Source organism: Panthera onca, chromosome E3 (assembly GCF_046562875.1).
Source record: "Panthera onca isolate mPanOnc1 chromosome E3, mPanOnc1 haplotype 2, whole genome shotgun sequence".
In the NCBI taxonomy this organism is placed as follows: Eukaryota; Metazoa; Chordata; class Mammalia; order Carnivora; family Felidae; genus Panthera; species Panthera onca.
The window spans coordinates 31,976,235-31,999,363 of NC_138354.1; the positions used below are offsets into that span (position 1 = coordinate 31,976,235).

Genomic DNA, 23,129 nt, shown 5'->3' on the forward strand with positions numbered 1-23,129 from the left:
TTTGCCCTTCCCTTCCATCTGCAGACTAGTGCCTGCATCAGTAGACCGCATGGCAGGAGTCCCAGCTGAGTGAGGACCGTCCCCACCAGACTTCACTCCGTATGGAGTGAAATTAACACTCCGACGTGTTTGGCACTTTTAGACACAGTATCTGACTTAATCTTCCCAAATGGAAGGGCAGCTCTGATTCCGACCACCTTTTCAGATGCGTGCGTTTTCCCCACACCACCAAGCGATTCTCTGACACCAGCTGGGTGTCCTACACCTCAACTCAATTCTGACATTTTCCACCTGGAGACAGCATTAGAGACCCCACAGGTGAAGGTCTGTTCTGCAAAGAAGCTGTTCGTGTGGCTTGTCGCGCATTTCCGCCCAGAGCCGCACACACACAGTCATGGGGGGCTTACTAGTCGGCTTGTGCTCCGTATCCGGGCTCAGGATCAGAACTGGCCCTTCTGTCCCCGACGCCAAGAGGAATTAATTCGCCTCACCTCCTTGAGCCAGACCAGGCTGGGCCCCTGGAATGGATCAGGGAGGGCAGAGAAATATGCACACACCCAGGCTCCAGAGATTGTGAGATACAATAAGAGAAACAGAGGAAAAAACGGCTTGCTCAGGACCGCACTCGGGCAGACTTAATAAATCACATACGGGTAAGTGTAGATGTTGCCCCGGTGGGAAGACTTAGTCGGAAGTCCCACCTGAGGGGAGGGCGCTCTGCTCAGGACGCTCCATCGGGACTCCAACGGGGCTGCTCGCCGCTGGGCTCCCCCAGCCAGAAGGCTGGATGTTGTGAGTACCCGATTTGATGAATTTAGCCTTCTCTGTTCTTCTCTGTATTTTTCTCCCTCTTTATGTTTACTGGAATTGTTGAATTGCTTATATTCCCTTTCCCTCATAATTAATAGAGCTTTCCTCCATGAAACCAAAAGTGTGGCTATGGTGAATTAGTACTATTCAGAACAAGGTCTCAGTTCTATGAGACGCCACACATCCCCCCGCCCCCCCCAACCCCGGTCACAAGCCCAGGTGTCACCTGTACTTCTGCCTGACCGGCTGTGTATCTCAAACATTCCCACGGCCTCCTCCGGGGGTTAGATGAATTTGCCAGAGCGACTCACAGAACTCAGAGAAACATTTTACTTACTAGATAACCGGCTTATTATAAGAGGATGATGTGAACTCAGGAACAGCCGGGGGGAGGGCTGCGCGGGGCCAGGTAAAGGAAGAGAACACGCAACTTCCATGCCCTCCTCAGGAGCGCCTCTCTCCCTGCACCCCTGTGTGCTCATCAACACAGGAGCTCTCAGGACCCCATCCTTTTGGGTTTGTATGAAGATTTCATGACATAGGCACAACTGATTAAATCACCAGGAGCTGGCAACTGAACTCCACCTCCAGCTCCTCACCTCTGCCCCGGGGAGGGAGGAGGGGGGGCTGCTGGGAAAGAAAGTTCCAACCATTTAATAGCATGGCTGGTTCTCCTGGCCACCAGCCCCCAACCTTTGGGACTTTCTAAAAGTCACTGTATTCACATAACAGAAGACACCTTCATGGCTCTCATCACTTTGGAAATTCCAGGGGTTTTACAGCACAAGGCCAAGAATGGCAAAGAACAAATATGTTTCCTGTTTAAATCAAGATATCACAGTAGACCTAATTCTTGGGCTCTGAGAAGTTAGGCAGGTGGCTCAACCGCAAAGGGGAAGAGCCAGACTCGAAGCCAGGCAGTGAGAGCCAGAGCTCTCTCCCGCCAGCCTGCCGAGGGCACATCCCCAACCTCCTAGACATAGCCCTCAAGTCATGTTCTGTAATCACTGTCCCACTGGGCTATCTTCCCCAGTAGAAAGAAAGCCACCCGAAGGGTAGAAACACTCCTGAAATACTTGAGAAGGCCCCATGTCCAGCACAGAACCTGACACCAGCTAAGCATTCAGCAACTAACTGCTGAACAAATGAGTGACCCAATAAATATTTATTGAGCACTTACTATGTGCCAGGCACTGTGGACACAGTGTGAGCAAAATAGGTTTATTTCCAGCTTGTCATGCAGTTGAACAGATAAATGTAATCAATCCATCGTACCAACGCGTAATGTGAAACAGAGATTTCTAGACTCTGACAGTATTGAGCAGGGGTCACAAAGGACAACCCCTTGCAGAAAGTGTGCAGATCCATGGTACAGAGCAAGGAAAATAGCTCCAGATGATTGGGACTTTGGGGTCTGGTGGGGCAGGGGGAGAACTGCAGTCAGGGGACCTGAAGACTTCCCCGACAATTATTCAAAGGCTTTGAAAACAAACAAAACAAAACAAAACAAAACAAAACAAAACCAGAAAAGGCCAGGCCAGAGTAGCTGGAGCAAAGAGCCAGACTGTATCAGGGATGCGAGTCTTTTTCCAAAGAGCGAAGGTTCTCTATGGCAGAGTGAAGGGACGGCAGCTGCATTCTTCGTAAGTATCTCTGTGCAGAGGAAGCAGGACAAAAAGGAAGGCAGGGAGTCAGTCGATGGCAACCATCCTATGGGGGCTGTGGTGACTGAGACAGGGTGATAGCGGGGAGCTGGAAAGCAGTAAATACATGTGAGGTGACCTCTGGTGCTGGGCCATTTGTCAGGGGTGGAGAAGAAAGGGGACTCATCTATCTTTCCAGACCCCACAACAAAATGTTCTTAACTGCAAGGTTAAGCTTTGTCACAATATAAGGACAATGATGTGGCCTTTCCTGTATGAAGGTGGTGCCACCTCTACCCAAACATATTGCAAAGATAAGACCAAGACTCTGATATGGAGAAGGAACCCTCAATGTGGGGGAAAAACAATTTTTTTTGATGTTCATTTATTTTTGAGAGACAGACCGTGAGCAGCAAAGGGGCAGAGAGAGAGGGAGACACAGAATCCAAAGCAGGCTCCAGGCTCCAAGCTGTCAGCACAGAGCCCGACGCGGGGCTAGAACTCACGAACTGTGAAATCATGACCTGAGCCACAGTCGGATGCTTAACCAACCGAGCCACTCAGGCGCCCCAAAACAATTTTTTTAAACACAGCTTCAAAGTCAACATAATCACTAATTGTAGCCTAACACGGGAAGAATGGACTTCGGGGCCCGAGAAACTAGGGTCCCACTTTCAACTCTAACTTTCTCAGATGTCTAACCTTGGCTGCATTACTCTACTTGACGGAGTCTGTTTTCTCGTCCGTGAAGAAGGAGTAACACGACCACTCCAGACACTGTGTAGGAGACTAAGCATCAACATGCACAAGGAGTGGCCAGCGACGTGAGAAGCAGTAACTATCGGGGCACCTGGATGGCGCAGTTGGTTAAGCATCTGACTCTTGATCTCAGCTCAGGTCACCATCTCACAGTTTGTGAGTTCAAGCCCCCCATCGGGCTCTGTGCTGATGGGGTGGAGCCTGCCAGGGATTCGGTCTCTGCTTCTCTCTGCTCCTCTGCCATGTGTGTGCATGCACGCTCTCTCTCTCTCTCTCTCTCTCTCAAAATAAATAAGAAGCAGTAACCATTATTATTAACATAAAGCAGCACCCTCCTTTTAGCCATAATCCACAGCTCTCATTGAAGGAATTAACTTTCTAACTTCTATGAAACCTGATATTTTACCTACTAAAAACTTTAGTAGTATATTCTATTATATAAGAACACACTCATTTAACATTTAGAGATGGATTCTCTCTCTCAAGAAAAGAACAGGATAATTACGAAAATAAAAAAGTGATGGAGAAGTCCTGAGCACACACACCCTCACCCATGCACACACATGCATGTACACGCACTCACACACATATGTGTAGCTGGTCTAGGATGGGAGGGAGAATTGCATCATTAATGAATGAGCCTCCCAGATGATTCTGATGCAGGTGGACCTTGTGTCCCCAAATCAGGACCCCTGTGCTGACCAAGGCCAGGCCCCATAGTAGAGCCTCAAGAACAACTGTAAAATGCAAATCATAAAAAAAAATAATTATTCTATATTTACACTTATTAAAACTGTATGATATGGGGTGGAAGGACAGACAAAAAGATCAATGAAACAGAAACAGACATTGACAAGTAAGTAAATAAAAATCTCAGTAAGGATACAGCTTTTATACTCTTAAGGATAAAGCTTTTCCTCTGGCACTTTCCATGGCTATTTTATCTTCCAGCAAACACCTACAGATTTACGTCCATTTTACTTACTGCTTATGAGTACTCTGCTGGGAAGGAGAGAGGTCAGGACCCAGGGCCTGCCTGCTGTCTCCATGTTCACAGTCAAGGCACAAAAGCATTCATAAACCAGTTATTACAATGCAACATGGCAAGTTCTGTAATAACAATAATTTCATCTACTGAAAAAAAGAGAACTGAAACAATAAATCAGTCTAATGATCTGATGCCACAACCACATACTAAGAACCAAATGTGCGACAGGCACAAAATGTGCAAAAGAGAGACACACGCTAGAGGAGTCGCCCCTCGGCCCTCAAAGCTCACAAGCCTCGTGGTGCCACAGATTAAACAGCTGACTACGATACGATGCCGTGCACGCGCTCACCCAGTCGCTCACCCTGACAGGTCTTTCCTAAGCACCTTCTACACGCTTCCAGGCATCAGACTTACATCAGTGATCAAGACAGCAAACATCCCTGTCTGCACAAAGCTGACATGACCACACCCAGAGACAGAAACCAACAAAATAAACAAGCCTAACATATAGTCTGTCAGCTGGTGGTAAGTGCCAGGGAGAAAAACCAGGTGAAGGAGAGACAGGATACGGGAGGGGTACAGTGTTAAACCTGCACCAGTTTCAAATAGTCCCTGCAGCTCTATGACAATGTGGCACTATGCGCTTTGCTCCGGCTGGTAAAGTGTGTCACAGACACAGGTCTGAAAGGACAGACCAGGAACGGGCTCTGCTGGGCGGGCTGGGGTGAGTGGGCCGGGCCACGGCCAGTCTCCGGAATGACATGAGCACCGAGCAAGCGAGTTCCCTCATTTCCCTTCCTTTGCGGGGAATGTTCCTCCCGCCACCATGAATCACTGAATGACTTCACAAAGCAAATGCCTGTGTGTCTCTTACCTTTGCCAAAACATTCCCATCTCCTCCCAGGCAACGTGAGAAGCTTACACAATTATGTCAGTCCTTCCCGGGTCAGGAAAGTCAATGACAATTTTGGGGCTTCTTTTATATGTTTTATATATATATATATATATATATATATATATATATATATATATATATATATATAAAGGAAACAAGCAATCACAGTATAAAATATGAAGACCAACAGAAAGTATAAAGATTTCCAATATTCTTAGACCCAGGATTACCTGTGTTCACATTCTGGTATGTTCTTCTCCAGAGTGGTGGTTTAACATAGCTAGCATCACTCTGCACCGACATAACTTTATATCCTGGTCTTTTCGTTTTAACTACATAATTTGTAAATTACTACATGTGCATTTCTCTGCTTCAAGTCAATGCTGTGTGGACATCAATTTAATGGCTATGTGACATTCTGTTCTACTGATGCTCTGCTTAGATTTCTGACTTGCCATCATTATCAATTACCCTGAAAATAACCTTATGCAGAAAGGTATTTCAAACAATTTCCTCAGAACGGACTACCAGAAGGAGTAGTACAGGAAGCCGCGAATACGCGACAGGAGCCGTCACTGCGTAGGTGGTCCACAGCTTACCCAAGCTGAATCACCGCACCTCTCGGCTGCAGAGACAACACAGAAGCGACTCAGCTCTGGCCGCCTTTTTGGTCTTGACAGTAGATGGTTTTAGAAGCGACACATTTACCTGCTGTCGGAATCCGAGGCGATCTCCTTTCTCCCTCCAAAGCGGATCTGGCACTGCACGGAAAAAGAAGCCGCTGAGATTAGCGGTTGGGATGGGACACTCAAACGTCACAAACAGCCCACACAGGCCTTCGGGGTCATGGGACACACAGGGCCAGAAACTCCAGGTACCGAGTCGGGGTGTCCCCTTGTCCCAGGTGTCAAGCCAAGACGTGAGGCAGCCTTCCAGCCGCCACCTACTGAAGCCTTTATCTCCCACTTGCACAGAAGGAAGGCATGTGGGAAAACAGTGCTAAGAGGAAAACTGAAGTACACAGCCTTGTGCAGATTTTCTAGGAAGCTTCTGTATGTCAGCAGCTGACTGTCTGAACACAGAGCTCCCCACAGGCGACAATTAATACTTACACAAATCTGTGGTGATGGGTGCCTTTGGAAAGGGCCCCAGAGTTGTTATGACTGGCTAGGAAATTATGGCAGCATGATTCAAGCCTCAAACATGTCATCTGGTTGTGCCGAATGACAATTCACCCAGGGTGGATACAGATAAAAGCAAACCATTCTTTCTTTTCTAATTGTGGTAAAATATAGATAACGTAAAATTCACCATCTTAACCATTTTTAGTTATACCATTCAATTCAAAATATCGCACAGCCATCAGCCACTCTCTCCCCTGTGGGGAGCAGGCTCGCAAGATTCCAGAACTTATTCATCCAAAGAATGAACGCATTAATGAATTTAAAAGATGTATTTGTCAAAACACGTGGAATTGCATACTTAAAATTAGTGTATTTTATTGCATGCCTCAATTATACGTCAGTAAGATTGATTTTTAAAAACCATATGTACACTTTCACCCACTGAAATATTTAACAACAATAATAATAACAGCAGCTCTGGGCATCAGCTCCCATTTATTTCTGTTTAACGGCTACACTTAAAGTGGTGCCAGGGGCGCCTGGGTGAAATCAGTCGGCTGAGCACTGAACGCTTGATTTCGGCTCAGGTCATGATCTCCAGGTCCGTGAGTTCAAGCCCCGCGTTGGGCTCTGCACCCTCCCCTCAAAATAAATACACTTAAATATATAGACGTAAAGTGGTTCCACTTGCCTCTTCATTTTCCTTATATTTCCCACTTGTGGAATAAAGCAAGAAATGAGTAATGTGGGCTCCGTTGCTGTGGCCCAGGCGCTGGGCCCTGTACCTACGCTAACGAATGCGGTTCCCTCCACAGCGCTCTGGAGAGCGGTGACCCGATGACAGAGAAGAGGCTGCTCAGAGAGGCTGGATGAGAGGCCCCGGCACACACAGCTTGGAGGCGGTGAAGCTGGTATTCGACTCCAGCGGCACCTGAGCCTGTGTCCCCTCCACCACGCACCACACCAGGACGCCTGGAGGCCGGGGAGACGCCAGGTTCTCTGGGCTCAGTCCCACGCTCGACACACATCTCTCCAGAAGCGCTTCTCGCCCTACCTGGCTCTTAACATGCATGTAACTGTCAGTCGCCTTTCCAAAATGTGAGCTACCTGGAGGTCAGGGTCGGATCCTCACTTTGCTACTTATTACCTGTAACTCCCGGAGCAAAGTATTGGACCTCTCGGAGCTTCAGTTTCCTTGTGGGTAAAATGGAAACAACTGCACGAACTGCCTCAGAGGCTGGTGGGAAGGATTCAACGGGGAGCGCTTAGCCGGGGGCCTGGGACGTGACAAGCGTGCACTAAATGATGCACGTGTGACTCACGCAGGCCAGGCCGGCACGCTGACGCCAGCCTAAACCAAAGCTTGCTTCCAGGCCCGGCCAAAAGCCGGACGCCAAAAGCGGCACCGAGGAGAGCCCTCCGGGAGGTCCCTCCGGACCCTGGGCAAGGCTTCCTCCCTCCTGCCTCTGCTCTTGTGCCCGGGGGGGGGGGGGGGGGGGGGGGCTAACTCCAACCACCACCTCAGCTCCCGGAAGCATTGCCATCAAACTGCCTGGAGGGAGACTTCGAAACCAACACCAACGCTCCTCCCACGGGGACGTCAGAAGGACGGGGGCCTCCAAAGGTATCAGAAAGTCAGGACGCGGGCGCCCCTCCCTCGCTGCTTCAGACTGCCTGACCTGCCCTATTGTTTCCTGGGGAACACGGCCAGCCTCACTGCTCCCGGAAAGGGGGAGTAAGTCCGCGCACGTGGAAGGGCAGAGATGACCCCATGTGAACTGCCTGGCACCGTTATTCGACCTCAGAGGCAAATGCGAGCTTCCCTCTTACCTGTTTCACTGCATCCAGGAGTCGCTCCAGCAGAAACTGTCTTTTCAAGTCATTGTTCTGTGATCCTAAAATGCAACAAGGCGTCATTAGTTCTATTGCACGTAAGCCTTTTATCGAGACTTTCTGCCACGTGGTGTAGGGCTGTCCCCACCTAGCATCAGCCGCCTCTGCGAGGAGAACAACAAGACCAGGTACCAATAACCTACATCATTACAATGGAGTCTGGCCATCTGCCTGTTAGGCATCACAGGAAAGCAGCTAAACTAGTATTCCCCGAAGTTGAAGAACGTGTCCAGCATAGTCTAACCCACCTTGGCGCTTCTAACGTTTGGGCCGGATCATTCTCTGTGGTGGGGCCGCCCTGTGAACGGCAGGGTGTCAGGAGCATCCCCGGCCTCCACCCACCAGGTACCGAGTGCACGACACACGCACATACACACACCCTGGTTGTGGCAACAAAAGTGTCTCCGGATGTTAGCAAATGTCCTCCGGGAACAAACTGCCCCCCCAGGTGAGAACCCACAGTGTAACTATAACGGAGGTTCCCTAGTATGGCAGGCACTGCCCACTGGCTGGCCTCACTCTCTCCAGCATCCTTTCCCCAGGCCACCTCCTGCAGTACAAGCTGCAAAACCAAATTACTCCTTTTCTCAGCCTCTTTTGGAAGGCTGGCCTTAGAAAGCAGAGGGCCGTGGGCAGTGGGGAAACCACGCCTTCCTGATCAAAGAACAGATGGTAATCGCTTCACTCCTCCTTCCATCCTTCACCCCTTCACCCCTTCACCATAAACACCCTGGGGGGAGCCAGAGCATCACCGGGCAGCCATGAAGCAACAAGCTTGGAAGGAAGGTCAAGGGAATCACAGAGACTCCAGCCCTGATGCCATTTCACTGCTGAACCAATACCAGAAATCTCCCACCTCTCACACAGCAAATAACCCTCTTTGCTCAAACCGCTCTATGCCAGGCTGTTACTTGCGGCCAAAAGCATTCCTAACCAATGCACGTACCGTGTGCTCAACTTCCCTTTATGAGGGTCAAAGGCAGGCACACTTTAAAGCACCAAGCAGAACCCTGTCAGAGCCACATCTGCGGTCCCTTGCGAGGCCCAGGGACCCCAATCAACAGAGACACGGCTACGTACTGTGACGCACCAAACACAGAACACAGTCATTTCAAACGAGACTCATATTCAGAGGTACAAGAGCAGATGCCCCACGCCATAAGCCTGGAAGTATCACCAAGCTGCTTCTCTCTTGGGCAACTCAACACGGGCTTCACCAGGGAGTACCAGCTGGGCATCACCCCACAGATGGTCAGCGATTCATCCAAATCATGCCAGGGCCACTGGGCTGACCACCACTGTGACCGTGTGTGGAGCACGTCCTGCGTGCCAGCCGCTACACTCAGTGCTCGGCATGATCACACCCTGTAATTTCCACAACCACCCTGCAACCAAGGGATCGGGATCCCCCCACCACCACCACCACCACACCACAGACGGGGAAGGTGAAGCTCAGGGAGAACAGCATTGTGCGCGATGCACTCAGTATTAATCTAACTTCTACCGTGTGCCAGGCAGTGTCCCAAGTGCTGGGGACACAGGAGTTAAGTGGTAGACAAGAGCCATCTTCTCATGGAGCAAAACTTCTATTAGGGAAGAAACCCAGAGCACCTAAGTAAACCTACAATAGGAGGACGTCAGAGAGTCATAGGCGAAAGAAAAGCAGATGGGTGATGAGACAGGGAGGAAGCAAGAGGCCCCGGCGGCCGGGGTGGCGATGGAAGGCCTCTCCACCCAGCTGACAGGTGAGCTGAGCCCTGTATGGGGACCAGGAACAAGCCTGGAGAGCTACGGCAGACCAGCATTCCAGGCAGAGCAGGCTGCCAGGGTAGATGCCCAGAGGCAGGAACAAGCTTGGTTTCTAGTCTTCCAGGATCAGAAGGAAATCAGCTGTGACTTGAGCAAAAAGCCAAAAGGAGGAAGTAAAGAGGAGACAGCAGGCAGGAGCCAGTTACAAAGGGCCTCGCGGACCAAAATCACAGGCTTGGGGTAGGTTTTGTTCTCATCTGAATACCACTTGGTGGAACTGTGACCCTCAGTCAAGACCATGCCCTTCCAGAGTCTATGTCCAGGCCACCACACAAGGCTGCTGCCTCACTCCAGACCCAGAGATAAAGCCAGTCACGGACACACGGTGATACAACTGACTTCTCAAACTCTGCCACTGTTATTTTTTCTGGAGGGCTCTGAGAAAGGATGGCCTCCATGTCATTCCGACCTCACAAGGCCATGATGAAGCATCATTCAGGACGCTGAAGATGCCACCTGCCCAAGACCCCCCAAACAGCTCTCTTGATACCTGTGTCTGTCAATAAATCCTACTCTTTGTTTAACATGTTTGGCTCCCGCTCTTCTCTAACGCCAGGATGGACAAGTCGGGCTCTCCTTCTTCCTTCTTCCAAGTACTGCATCCAACAACGCTACCTGGCCTTGGGCAGTGCCAGCTGGAAACTCGACAAGGCTTTCCACCCTGAAATGCCCTTGCCATTTTCTTTTATCATAAAAGTAATTTATGTGATAGAATTAGCATATGACCCATCTATTCCACATCTGGATAGACACCCAAAAGAATTGAAAGCAGGGTCTCGAAGAGATACTTGTACACCCATGTTCACAGCAGCATCACTCACAGTGGCTGAAATGTGAAACAGCCCAAGTGTCGATCGACAGATAAAGGGATAAGCGAAATGTGGCCTATCTACACAATGCATTATTATTCAGTTGCAAAAAGGAAGGAAATTCTGCAGTCTGCTAGATGGATGAATCTCGAGGACATTATGCTAAGTCCCCAAAAAGATAAATACTGCAGGGTGCCTGGGTGGCTCAGTCGGTTGAGCGTCCAAATTCAGCACAGGTCATGATCCCGCAGGTCATGGGTTGGAGCCCCGCATCAGGCTCTGTGCTGGCAGCTCAGAGCCTGGAGCCTGCTTCGGGTTCTGCGTCTCCCTCTCTCTGCCCCTCCCTCACTCATGCATGTGCACGTGCGCACGCTCTCTCTTTCAAAAATAAATATTAAAAAGGGGCGCCTGGGTGGCTCAGTCGGTTAAGTGTCCAACTTCGGCTCAGGTCATGATCTCGTGGTCCGTGAGTTCGAGCCCCGCATCGGGCTCTGTGCTGGCAGCTCAGATTCTGTGTCAGATTCTGTTTCAGATTCTGTGTCTCCCTCTCTCTCCGACCCTCCCCCACTCATGCTCTGTCTCTCTCTGTCTCAAAAATAAATAAACGTGGAAAAAGAAATTTAAAAAGAAGTGGTTATGATGGTGAATTTTGTTATGTGTATTTTACCACAGTAAAAAACAAATCAGGAGAAAAAAATGTGCCAAGAAAATAAAAATCTCCATCATCTTGCTACTGGTCATTTTTAGTACAGTGATTCTCAAGTTTTTGGATTCACACAAATCTCCTGGGGTCTTGTTCAAAGACAGGTTCTGATTCAGCAGTTCTGGGTGGGGCCTGGAATTTGGTATTTCTCACGAGCTCCCGGTGATGCTGAGGCCGCTGGTTCCTGACCCACACCTGAACAGCAAGGACGTCACAGCCTATGCTTCCTGACAGGCATGATGATCCCATATCTTTTCTACAGTGTCTTGAGCCACTGCTTTTCCTAGATGAGATGTCAGCAGCCTCCTCTGCCCTACCTTGCAAAGCCTCTCTTTGTGGTTCGAAAAAAGGCCTGTTCACTACGGAGGACCGATCTGAGGTTGTGCAGGCCTCAGCCCTCCATTCACCCTTCCTGGCTGTAATCCCTCTGCGGGTAAGAAGTGCACTTGTGTGACACCATCCTGACCTCAGAAGAGGCACCTGTGGCCACCCTGGCCCTAACTGCGGACTCAGAAAAAGGAGTGTCGTAGGGCAAAGGGAGCCCAGGCGGCCTTGGGGGCATGCAGTCTCTGCAGGGGGTGCCCGGGAGGCCACGGCCCTGAGGAGCAGTGGAAGGAGCACCAGCGGAAAGTCACAAGGCATCATGAGTTATCTCCATAGGGCTGCTTGCTGGCCACGTGACGGGGACACTCACTTCCCTTCTCTGGGCACTGGTTTCTGCATGAGATCATGTTCTCCTAGCTCTGCAGTCTGGAACATGGGGCCCTGGTGGAGACAAGACAGGCAGAAGAATCTATGCCACCAGGGTCCTTCCTGCCTCCTCCCAGTGAAGAAGGGCGGGGGGGGGGGGGGGGGGGGGTGCCATTAAGGGATGGACATTCAACCCCTGACACAGATAAAGTGGCTCCATTCACCGGAGCCCTGAGGCTCAGTGGGGAGCACCCAAGGCTGGTCTCATAGGAAGTACTCAAGGAGAGATTCGGTTTCAAGTCCACTAGCTCCTGGCTCGGCCGTCTGCTAAATCTTGCTGGCTTTCAAGCCTTGTAACAAACCTGCAGTCACAGCCCCACTGCCGACTCAGCAAGGATTTCTCCGTGATTCTCTGGGAAGCAAGCCCCAGCCTTCCTGCTCTCTGCCTTTTCCAAGGGCAGCCCTCAGTCCACACCCTTGACCAGAAGGGCCCGAACAGGCTTCTTTTGAATTTCTTGGTAGATCACTATCAAAATGCAAATAGAAAATGGAAAGGTACCCCAGGGAATACCCCCAGGGGGCCACAAAACTGTCGGAGAAATGCAGTGATCCCCTGAGGCTCTAACACAGATATGACATGTGTATGTGTATCTTTGTTGTTTTTAATGTTTAGAATCCTGAGGATCCTAAATCAATTTCTACCACAAACCTCCAGCCTTCAGTTACTTCCTAGGGAGAAAGAGCAGGGGTTAAGAAAGCCCAGGGGCGCCTCAGTAACTCCCTGGGTTAAGACTTCAGCTCAGGTCATGATCTCTCAGTTCGTGGGTTCGTGCCCCACGTTAGGCTCTGTGCTGACAGCTCAGAGCCTGGAGCCTGCTTCCGATTCTGTATCTCCCTCTCTACCCCTCCCCTGTTTGCACTCAGTCTCACTCTCCGAAATAAATAAACATTAAAAAAAAAAAAAGGAAGAAAAGAAAAAGAATGGGATAGCCCAGATTCCTTACCACTGGCTATGTGACCATAGGTAAGTTACTTATCCTCTCTGCACCTCCTAGATCTATTAAATAAATAAGCATCCACATTGCACCTAAAACAGTGCCTAGTCTATACCAATCACTTGTTACATGTTAGCTATTATTATTGTTGTTGACAGCCCTATACCCCCCAGGGGTGTCAGACATCTGGCTCTAAGAAATGCTTTCAACTGGCTGCTTTCTCTCTGAAGCACGGGGAAGCTACGCAATCCAGGCCTCTGTGCTCACTGCCCCGAGGGGGATGAAAGAGATAAAGGGCCCATGGACTCTAGGGAGGGGAAAACAATCAAGATGTACCAGGCACTCTATGTACATTCCTGCTCTAATCCTTGCAAGGACCCTGGAGGTCAAGGTTAAATAAAGGTGCCACTCTCAGAGGAGGTAGGTCATTTGATCAAGGCCACGTACACACTCAAACAGTAGTATTTCCCTGGCTCTCCATGCAGCGGCAGACGTAAAGTCACGCCACGTATTTCTCTGGTTGAAGGCTAATCCTTGCAATGCACTGAACAGGTACTTGGACGGGAAGAAAAGAGCAACGTTCTTTGGGTGCCCGCTGCATGCCAGGAATTCTGCCCAAGGTCACGTGGCAAAATCAGTGGTGCAACAGAGGCTAAGCCCCTGGTCTGCCTGACTCCCGGACTAGTGCTCCCTGTACCATGCTACACTGCCATTCTGCCAGGGCCCAGGGAGGCTTACTGAAAAAGTAGGAACTTGAGCTGTGCTTTAAAAGATGGAAAGAACTAGAATAGGTCAATCCACACAGACAGAACACAAGTGCTTAATGAGTCCGGGGTCTCCTTTGGGGTGATGAAAATCTTTTGGAACTAGACAGAGATGCTGGTTACACGACACCATTAATGTAGTAAATGCCAGTGAATTGTTCACTTTGAAATGGTTGGTTTAATAATTGTTAAGGGGGGGGGGGGGGCAGGAGGGCAAAAGGACTCCAGATAGCAGCACCCAGCCCCCGCCTCACTTCTCTTCCATATTTCTGGTTCCACTGAGGGGGTCTGATGCTAAGAGGTCCTTCACTTCTGCATCATCAGCCTAATAACGGGGAACAGGCACAGTCCAATAAAGCAAGTTCTGAGAGGTTTGGTTACGAGAGGCCCTACGAAGGGTGGGTGGAGATACGTGGCTCTCAACCAGGGTGATTTTGCCTTCACCACGGGACATTGGGCAATGTCTGCAGATATCGTCGGCACAAGTCGGAGGGGGCACGGGGCAGGTGGAGGCCAGGGATGCTGTTAAACCTCCGACAGCACACAGGACGGCCCCACGGCAGGGTTATCTGGCCTGTCAGCAATGCTGCAATTAGGAAATTCTTCCTGAAAGTACATGTGATTATCCCACTTCAGAGATGAAGAAACTGAGGCTCTGAGAGGCTAAATAACTGAAACCTCCACTTGTGCTCTGACTCCTGTCTCCTCTCATCTGCTCAGGGACATATCCAGCAACTGCCCCACCAAGTCAGTTTTTTCTTCTCATCTGTGCAATTCTTTTGTTGTAAAGTTTATTTATTTATTTTGAGAGAGACAGTAGGGGAGGAGCAGAGAGAGAGAGGGAAAGAGAATCCCAAGCAGGCTCCACATTCAGCGCACAACCTGACGTGGGGCTTGAACCCACAAAACTGTGAGATCCTCACCTGAGCGGAAACCGAGAGCCGGATGCTTAACCGACTGAGCCCCCCGGGCGCCCCTCATCTGTGCAATTCTCACAGCATGCGAGGATGTCAGAATATCTCCCCGCAAGTTTACCAAAAGCCACGCCCATGGCCTTCACACACTTCCAGCTGCCAGCACAGCTCTTCCTTCACGGGAGAGCCAGCCCTGCTGTGACTGCTGCTCCAGGCTGTGGCCCTGGCCCTTCTGTTCCCATGGCCTTCACCCTGCACCGATTACCTACACAGCGGCACAGGTGGCAGCAAATGACTGAGTGATCTTATACAACAAACACACGATACACTCAATGATATTATATGAGTTGCTCATGCAACCCATGAAGTTAAGTGCATGTTAAGTGCAATTAACACTGAGCTTCTATCAAGTCCTAAGCATGTGATGGGCTGTCTCAGATGATTTGTATTTCTGGTTTTCACTGAATAAACCTGCACCTTTAATGTGCCCCAGGACAGAGGTCAGCAAACTTTTTCCGTCAAGAGCCAGACAGTAAACATTTTAGGCTTTGTGGGTCATGTGGTCCCAACTCCTCAACTCTGCTCTGACATCTCAAAAGCAGCCATAGATAATACATTACGGAACGAGCATAGCTGTTTACAAGAACAGGCCTTGGGCTGGATTTGCCCTACGGGCCATAGTTTGCCTACCACTGCCCTAGCAGAATTAATCAGATGGAGGTTTTAAAAATTAACACAACACTGTGTTTCTAGCCGTTATGGCTATTCAGTAAGCAGTAAGACGGTTACACGTTAGGGATTTCCGGAAGACTACAGACCAGACCCACACCTTAATATTCCCTCACCCTATAACCAACGGCCCACATCAGAGCCTGGCAAGGGACAGGTACACCACCAACGCGTGGCCACCGCTGCAAGGCCGGCTTGCTCATGTTTGCAGGCATACAGGATGCTTGGCGCTCTCAGCCCAGTGGAGAGTTTAGTGCCGTTGTTTGTTTAGTTTCCACGATGCCCAAAAACCCACCACCATTCCAAAGCAGAAGCAAGAGAGAATGGGCACAAAGGGCGGCCTCGTACAGGCCAGAGAGGCATGTACAAGCCCAAGATCAGATCTTCCCTCCCAACCCCCATGCCTCCAAGGTCAGGCGCAGAATGGAAATGAGTGCAGTGGGCAGGGAGGGCAGAAAAGAGGGACAGGAAGGGACGGAGGTGCCTCTGGAGAGACGGCAGCTGCTACTGGGCTCCAGCGGACAGCACCGCACGGCAACACCAACATGCAGTTGCCCCATCTTGTGCTTTTTCAAAGGAGACAGAAACTCAGATCTTCACGTCAATCAGTTGGCACCTAATCTTACAGCAGTGTTTCAGCCAACTCTGCCTGAACCAAACACAACACGCCTAGGGCCCAGATCTGCTACAAATCTTCTGTTCTGAGATACACATTAAACCTTTATATCCACCCACGAGATGTGCGCTGGTGACCCCTTCCTAACGGATAAAGGAACGGAGCTTTGGAGACATCGATCCCTTGTCCCAGGAAGAATGCCCCAACGCTGGACCCCAACACCCAGGCCTTCCAGCCTCCACAAGACCAGGCTAACCTCGGGCAGCCCAGCTTGCATGCAGGCAAAGGGACTCCACAAAGGGCCACTAAAGACAAACCAACCTCCCAGTGGCCAGCTCAACTGTCACCTTCTGTGAGAAACCTCCCTGCCCCGGCACAATTCACTGCTCTCTACAGGGCGTCCCCACGACCCTCCAGCCACACCACACCCCTGGTATAATCGCCACCACAGAAAGGATTATGGGGAATCAGAAATCTCCTGACCCTATGCTTGACTGTGAGCCTTCTCACTCAGGGGGTGAGCCAGCGTCAATACGCCCCCACTCATGGAAGGAGCTCAACAGTGGTCGAGTCAGGGCTCTGGGGTTAGGTTCTGTGGCTCCCCAAGTGGCTGCTTTAAATGGAGAAGACACAGCGAGCCAGGACACGGCAGCAGCCCCACGCGGGGGTAACGGGTGGAGTGAAGCAGCCGTTGTGTCTGCTCAGCGTTTGCGCACGAAGGGATAAAATAGACTCCATTCTTCCCCAAAGTCCAGGCACTAGTTCCCTGTACTGTGGGGTAAAGTGGCACAGCTGGGCCAGGACAAAAGGACAGAGTGTCCGTCACCACACAATGGAAAGGGGCAGGCTCTGCTTCAAGGCAGAGAGATGGCCTCAGGCCATCCAAGTGGCCTTGTGATGTCTAAGAGCAAAGACTAAGTCAACAGCATATTCATCAACAGGCAAAGAATTCACTCTAGAGCAGGGCTCAGCAAACATCTTCCGTAAAGAACAGATGGTGAATATTTTAGGCTTTGCAAGCCATAAGGTCTCTCTGTCACGGCCACTCAATTCTGCCACCGGACAGCGAAAGCAGTTGTTATCGAGAGTCAATGAACGGATGTGCTTGTGTTCCAATAAAACTTTATTAACGTTAACACAGGTGCCCGGCACAGTTTGCCAATCTCTGCTTACAAAAAAAACACTATAATGGCACTGTGCAAGCACTCTGAAGGGAAAATGAATCTTCCCTCATGGCTGGAGAAATGCAAATTATAAACCTACCAAATTAGCTGCCACATGTTGCCATTATATAACTACTCAATTCACCAAGGAACACCGAGGATGCAATTCTCCACTGCCGGTAAAGTGTGGGGAAGCAGGCACACACAGCACTCACTGCCAACAATGTATCGCGGCAGTAGGTTCTGAAAAGCAAGGGGGAAGTCCACACACAAAGTTAACAAAACATCCAAATACCTTCCTGACACCCTGGAAACTAAGCTAAAGAGGAGGAAGAGGGGAAATGAGAAAAGGAAGAAGTGACTATTTCACCAGTTCCTCTATGCTCCAAATACTAAGGAACTACGGGTCCATCGCTTGCTTTAACCTGCATCTTCTGATGAGGGAATTAAGAGTCAGAGAAGTTCCAGAACATGCTCACGTCCTTCCACAGGGAGTTCAGTCCAGGACTGAGTCCCAACTTTATCCCACGAGGCCACAGTAACAGCCCAACCACAACATCAGGGGCACTCAGACTCCTCCCCGGGGTATTCTGGAATGGGGGTCAGCAAACACCAAATCCAGCTGCTGCCTGTTCTTCTAAATAAAGTTTTATTGGAACACAGCCACATCCTTTCGTTTATTGATTGCCTCTGCTGCTTTTATACTCCAACAGGGATGAGTAGTTGGGATGGAGACCAGATGGCCCACAAAGCAGAAAATATTTATTATCTGGGTCTTTACAGAAAACGCTTGCCAATTCTATCCTTGAACATCATAAATGGAATTTACTCTCTTTTCCTACAATGGTACATCCATTTGGTGGAACGTTATGCAGCCTTTTTAAATAACGGTGACAGGAAGACACATGGATTAATGCTATAATGTAAGTGGAAACACTAATTCAGATGTAGACTCAAGGCAATTATGTAAAATGCATATGCACTGAGCAGAGACAGAAGTGCAATAACTAAAAATCTAAATATCCTAATGTTCTTGGAAGGTATGTCTATAGGGATATTCCATGAATTCACAATCATCTTTAAAGTCATTTGGGGTTTTTTGCTTTTTTATTTTTTATGTATTTATTTTTTAAGGTGAGGGAGAAAAGAGCAGATCCTAAAACATGCAGACAGGCAAGGAAAAATAAAATGCGATGGACACGGTTCCCTCCAAGTAAAGCCTGGAGGGAGCACAGCCCAGCAGGGCGCTGCAGGGACGACAGAGAAAGCACCAGAGCCAGACCCCTGGAGGGCTCCCAGACAGGCAAGCAGAAGTCAAGGCCCAGGAAGAGTCCCCACTCCCCCTAAGGCTTCCAACTGCTACCGCCCACGCCCCAAACTGATGTTCCGCCACCCTCCCCACCTCAGTGAGAGGCAAGGCTTACCCCCCCTTCAGCTGCTCAGGAGCAAAACTCAGGAGCAACCCTTCCCCTCCCTCAGGTCTCTGCTCACAACCCACCTTCCTCACAGCCCTCTCCCGTCAGTCCCTCCTCTATCCAGACAACAAGCAGTCAGATGCCACCCTCGGGCTCTGGACTGGGCGTGCGACCCAGACCCGGCCAACAAGAGCCACAGTGATGGGTTCCAGGATGACCACATAGCCTGCCAGACTGCTGTGAGTCAGCCCCAGGACTTCTGCGGGAGCAACTGGGAAAGAGGCCCACCCTCTGCTTGGGTGTTGCTATGGGTAGGCTGTGACCCGAGAGCTGCGGGCAGGCATCTTGCCTCCATGGGGTAGACAGAGGCTGCTGGAGGAGAAGCCAACCAAGAGGAAAGTGGAGTTTCGAAACGGACAGAAAGGTCGTCCTGATGATGCTCTCAGCACCAGAATGCAACTGGGCCTGAGGACAGTCCTATCCCTAGACCTCTCCATTGCAAGATGTTTTAAACTCCAACTTTTCCCAGATCAACTTCTGCCACAGGCAACTGAGGAGTCCTGGCTGACACGTCCGTTACTCCCACAAAACCTTTTAGTCCATTCATTCCATGTGCTTCTACAGACACCAACAGTGCAGCCCTCTGCTAAGTGACGGATGAAGCATCAAACTGTCATTCGGTAAATGTCTGCTGAAATGTTGAACCCTGAATTTCCGGCCAGGCTCTGTGGCCACTCGAGCCCTCACGCCTTCCAGCAGCATTTCAAGCTACTGCAACCACTTCGAAAGCAAGAGCAATCAAGAACTACCCACCTTGCCATGTTACAGCTACTTCAGGGAAATCATCCTAAGGACATATCAATCAAAAGGAAAGAAAACTGCCTTGAACAAAAACGTTCACTGCGTCATTATTTATAATAAGAACCAAAAAAAGAAAGAAAAAGGAAAATAAGCTAAGTTTCCAAAAGTAGAATCAAATATTATGGTTTAAAAATTACGCTACATGTGGGGCACCTGGATGGCTTGGTCAGTTGAGCAGCCAACTTCAGCTCAGGTCATGATCTCGCAGTTTGTGAGTTCAAGTCCGGCGTCCGGCCCTGCACTGACAGCTCAGAGCCTGGAGCCTGCTTCAGATTCTGTGTCTCCCTTTCTCTCTCTCTCTCTCTCTCTCTCTCTGCCTTTCCCCTGTTCACGCTCTCTCTCTCTCTCAAAAATAAATTTAAAAAAACATGTTTTTAAAAAATTATACTACAAGCAGGTAGATGGACTGATGGACTATGAAGCCTATAAAAGTGATCAATACAAAGATCGTGTAGCAATGTGGCAAAGCTTTACCCAAAAATGTTAAGGGTAAAGCAAAATGCAAATTTCTACAGTAATGGTAAAATTACTTCAGCTCTTATCAGTGTTTCTCAACCCTTTATTCATTACCTTCCCCCTTCAGATCTCGCTCAGACATTTTTTTAATCACCCCTCCATGAAATTTCAATACCGCAAATACATTGTATATCTGTTTACGTACTGCATACATATCTGTGTTTTCCACATAACATTAAAATTTCTTTCTCTCTCGAGAACCACTTTTCACCCCCACTGAGACAAGATGGCACCGGGATGGAAGGCGCTTTATCCTTTATCTAGAATCATGTTTACATTTGCCAGAATTCAGAGAAGGCCACAGGTTCTTAGATTTTAGTTCCCATATTTTAAGAGCTCCAAGAACTTGATTTCCTATTGGTTACAACAAGGAAGCAGGAGAGGCGATGTCAATGGGTTTTAGTCCATTGCCACTTACTAGCACAGGACATGGTCAAATATTTGCTGACGGTAGAACACTTACTTCTTGCAATCTGCCATAACAGATCAACCCAATGCCTTCATTAGAGGGGAAAAAAGTTGATATCATCACTTTTTCTTTGAATGAAAACCACACACATTCTTTTTTTCCATTCACTCGCTTCAGCTGATTCTTCATCCCAAACACAAGCTACTGCTGAAAATAACCCAGTCAATGCCAAAGAGAAAACCATGAGCCTCAACATTCCAGAAAAACAAGATAAAGCTGCCAAAATGTACATAAACATCAGGCAAGAAACAGCAGCAAATGACCCACTAAGCCCCAAACTCGGACATATGTGACCTCTCTAGGTTTAGCTTTCCCCACCCTTGAAACGGGGTTTTTAGTGTCTTAACTAACTTAAAGATCCTTGACAGACTAATTACTGATGGAAATGAGCATCAAGGTCCTTCAAACAGTCTTACAAAAAAAAAAAAAAGCTTGAGAATCATGACTTTCTGGTCCTTCAAGTTCTACTTTCTAAATAAGAGCAGAAGAATTATCTGGCAATCATAACTCCTTAGCTCGCACAGGCGGGTCATCAAGTAAGTATTCCTACCTACTGGATTCTTTAAAGAGAAACAAATAAATCACGACCAGCTATTAACCTCCGACAACCACCCACAGGTAGCAGGCATCCTTCCTACTGGCTATGTTACCTCTACACAAATATACGAATCCACAAACATTGTTTCATATACATGGTTTAATGTGCATCAAGGTATATATTTTAGTATATTTCTGCACTCTGCTTCTTTTTAGAGAAAGTTAATGTTGAGATACAGCCACAGTGGTATGTATAAATCCATTTTATTCCTTTTAACATCTTTGAGGTTTTCCATCATGTGACCATACCACATATATGTCTCATCTACCCTGTTAATGGTCATCAGGGTTGTTCGGCCTCACGACACCCATTTATCTTGTGTATGCATTACCTAGGCATTCCACTTCCTGGTTATTTGCACTTAATGCATTTGGCCTTGAAACCAGCTGACCTCTGACTCAAACGTTTTCAACTACAAAATACAGAAGACTCTAATTGCCAATTTACAGGAAACACAAGAGAGTGAGAAACATGTCAAACCACACCAAAAGGATGCAATCAGCAAAATCCCACAAAGACATGAACTATTTCCTTCATCAAAAATTGCAAGGGGTAAAAACAGACGGATGAAAGGGCAACCTATTAGTTTAAAAAAAAAAAAAAAGAAAAAAAAAATTTTAATGTTTATTTATTTTTGAGAGAGAGAGAGAGAGACAGAGAGAGACAGAGCAGGAGTAGGGGAGGGAGGGGAGGGGCAGAGAGAGATGCAGACACAGAATCCAAAGCAAGGTCCAGGCTGTGAACTGTCAGCACAGAGCCCAACACGGGGCTTGAACTCACCAACTGTGAGATCGTGACCTGAGCTAAAGTCAGATGCTTAACCGACTGAGCCACCCAGGCACCCCTAAAAAAAAGATTTTTTTGCTTCAAAGGACAATATCAAGAAAGTTAAAACACACACACACACAAAATGGGAGACATTTTTATAAATAATACATCTAAGGGACTTGTACCCAGAAACTATACAGAATTCTTACAGGTCAACAGTAAAAACAACCCAATTTAAAAATGGACAAAGGAATCTGAGCAGACATTTCTCGAAAGAAGATACACACAAACAGCCAATAAGCTCATGAAAATATGCTCAACATCACTGATCATTAGGGAAATGCAAATCAAAACCACAAAAAGGCACTGCTTCACACCCACTCAGAATGGCTATAATCAAAAGGCTGTTGGCAAAGGTGTGAAGAGACCAGAACCTTCATGCAGCGCTAGTGGGAATGGAAAATGGTGCAGCCGCTTTGGAAAACTGTCTGACAGTTCCTCAGACGGGGCCAGCAATTCTACTCTTAGATATCGACCCGAGAGAAATGAAGATATGCTCACACAAAAACTTGTACATGAATGTTCACAGCAGCATTATTCCTAAAGGGGCCAAAAAGTGGAAACAAGTCAAATGTCCATCAGCTGAAGACTGGCTAAACAAAACAGAGAACAATGAGACGTTATTCAAACACAAAATGGAATGAACCTGAGTTGCATGCTACACTATGGCAAAGTTTAGAAGGATACTTTTAGTGAAAACAGCCAGACACAAAAGGCTACATATTGTATGACTCAATCTATATGAAATGTTGGCAATAGGTAAATCCACAGGTAGAGTAGATTAGTGGTTGCTTGGGGCTAAGGGGAGGGAGAATGAGGAACCACAGTTAAGAGGTACAGCGTTTCTTTCTGGACTGATGAAAATGTTCTAAATCCGATTATGCTGATGCAGGCACAACTCTGTGAATATACCAAACACTAAAAAGATAGCAATTAAACTAAAAAAGAGAGAGAGAGATTTGAAGACTTAAAAAACACAACAATCTGCATTGTTTAAACCTTGTTTAGATCCTGAGTCTTAAAAAAAAAAAAAAACTCTAAAATTATAAGGCAATCATGGAAATTTGAATCTTGAATATCTGCTGTTAATGAATTACTCCTAATTTCTTACAGGTATGATAATGAAATTGAGCTA

The 23,129-nt window shown here is 48.3% G+C and overlaps 1 protein-coding gene across 4 annotated transcripts in view; it reads right to left on the minus strand.

Moving 5' to 3' along the window:
• SNX29 (sorting nexin 29) overlaps positions 1–23,129 on the minus strand; it is a 497,129-nt gene that overhangs the window by 470,626 nt on the left and 3,374 nt on the right. For 3 of the 4 annotated variants that reach the window (XM_060648527.3, XM_060648525.3, XM_060648526.3), the window contains exons 2-3: positions 8,053–8,117; positions 5,807–5,859 (exon numbers count right to left, since the gene is read on the minus strand). In XM_060648527.3, the coding sequence (XP_060504510.2) occupies positions 5,807–5,859; positions 8,053–8,117 (118 nt within the window). Of the gene's footprint in view, positions 1–5,806; positions 5,860–8,052; positions 8,118–23,129 lie in introns of those variants that run through there. The other variant, XM_060648528.3, reaches the window with a different exon arrangement.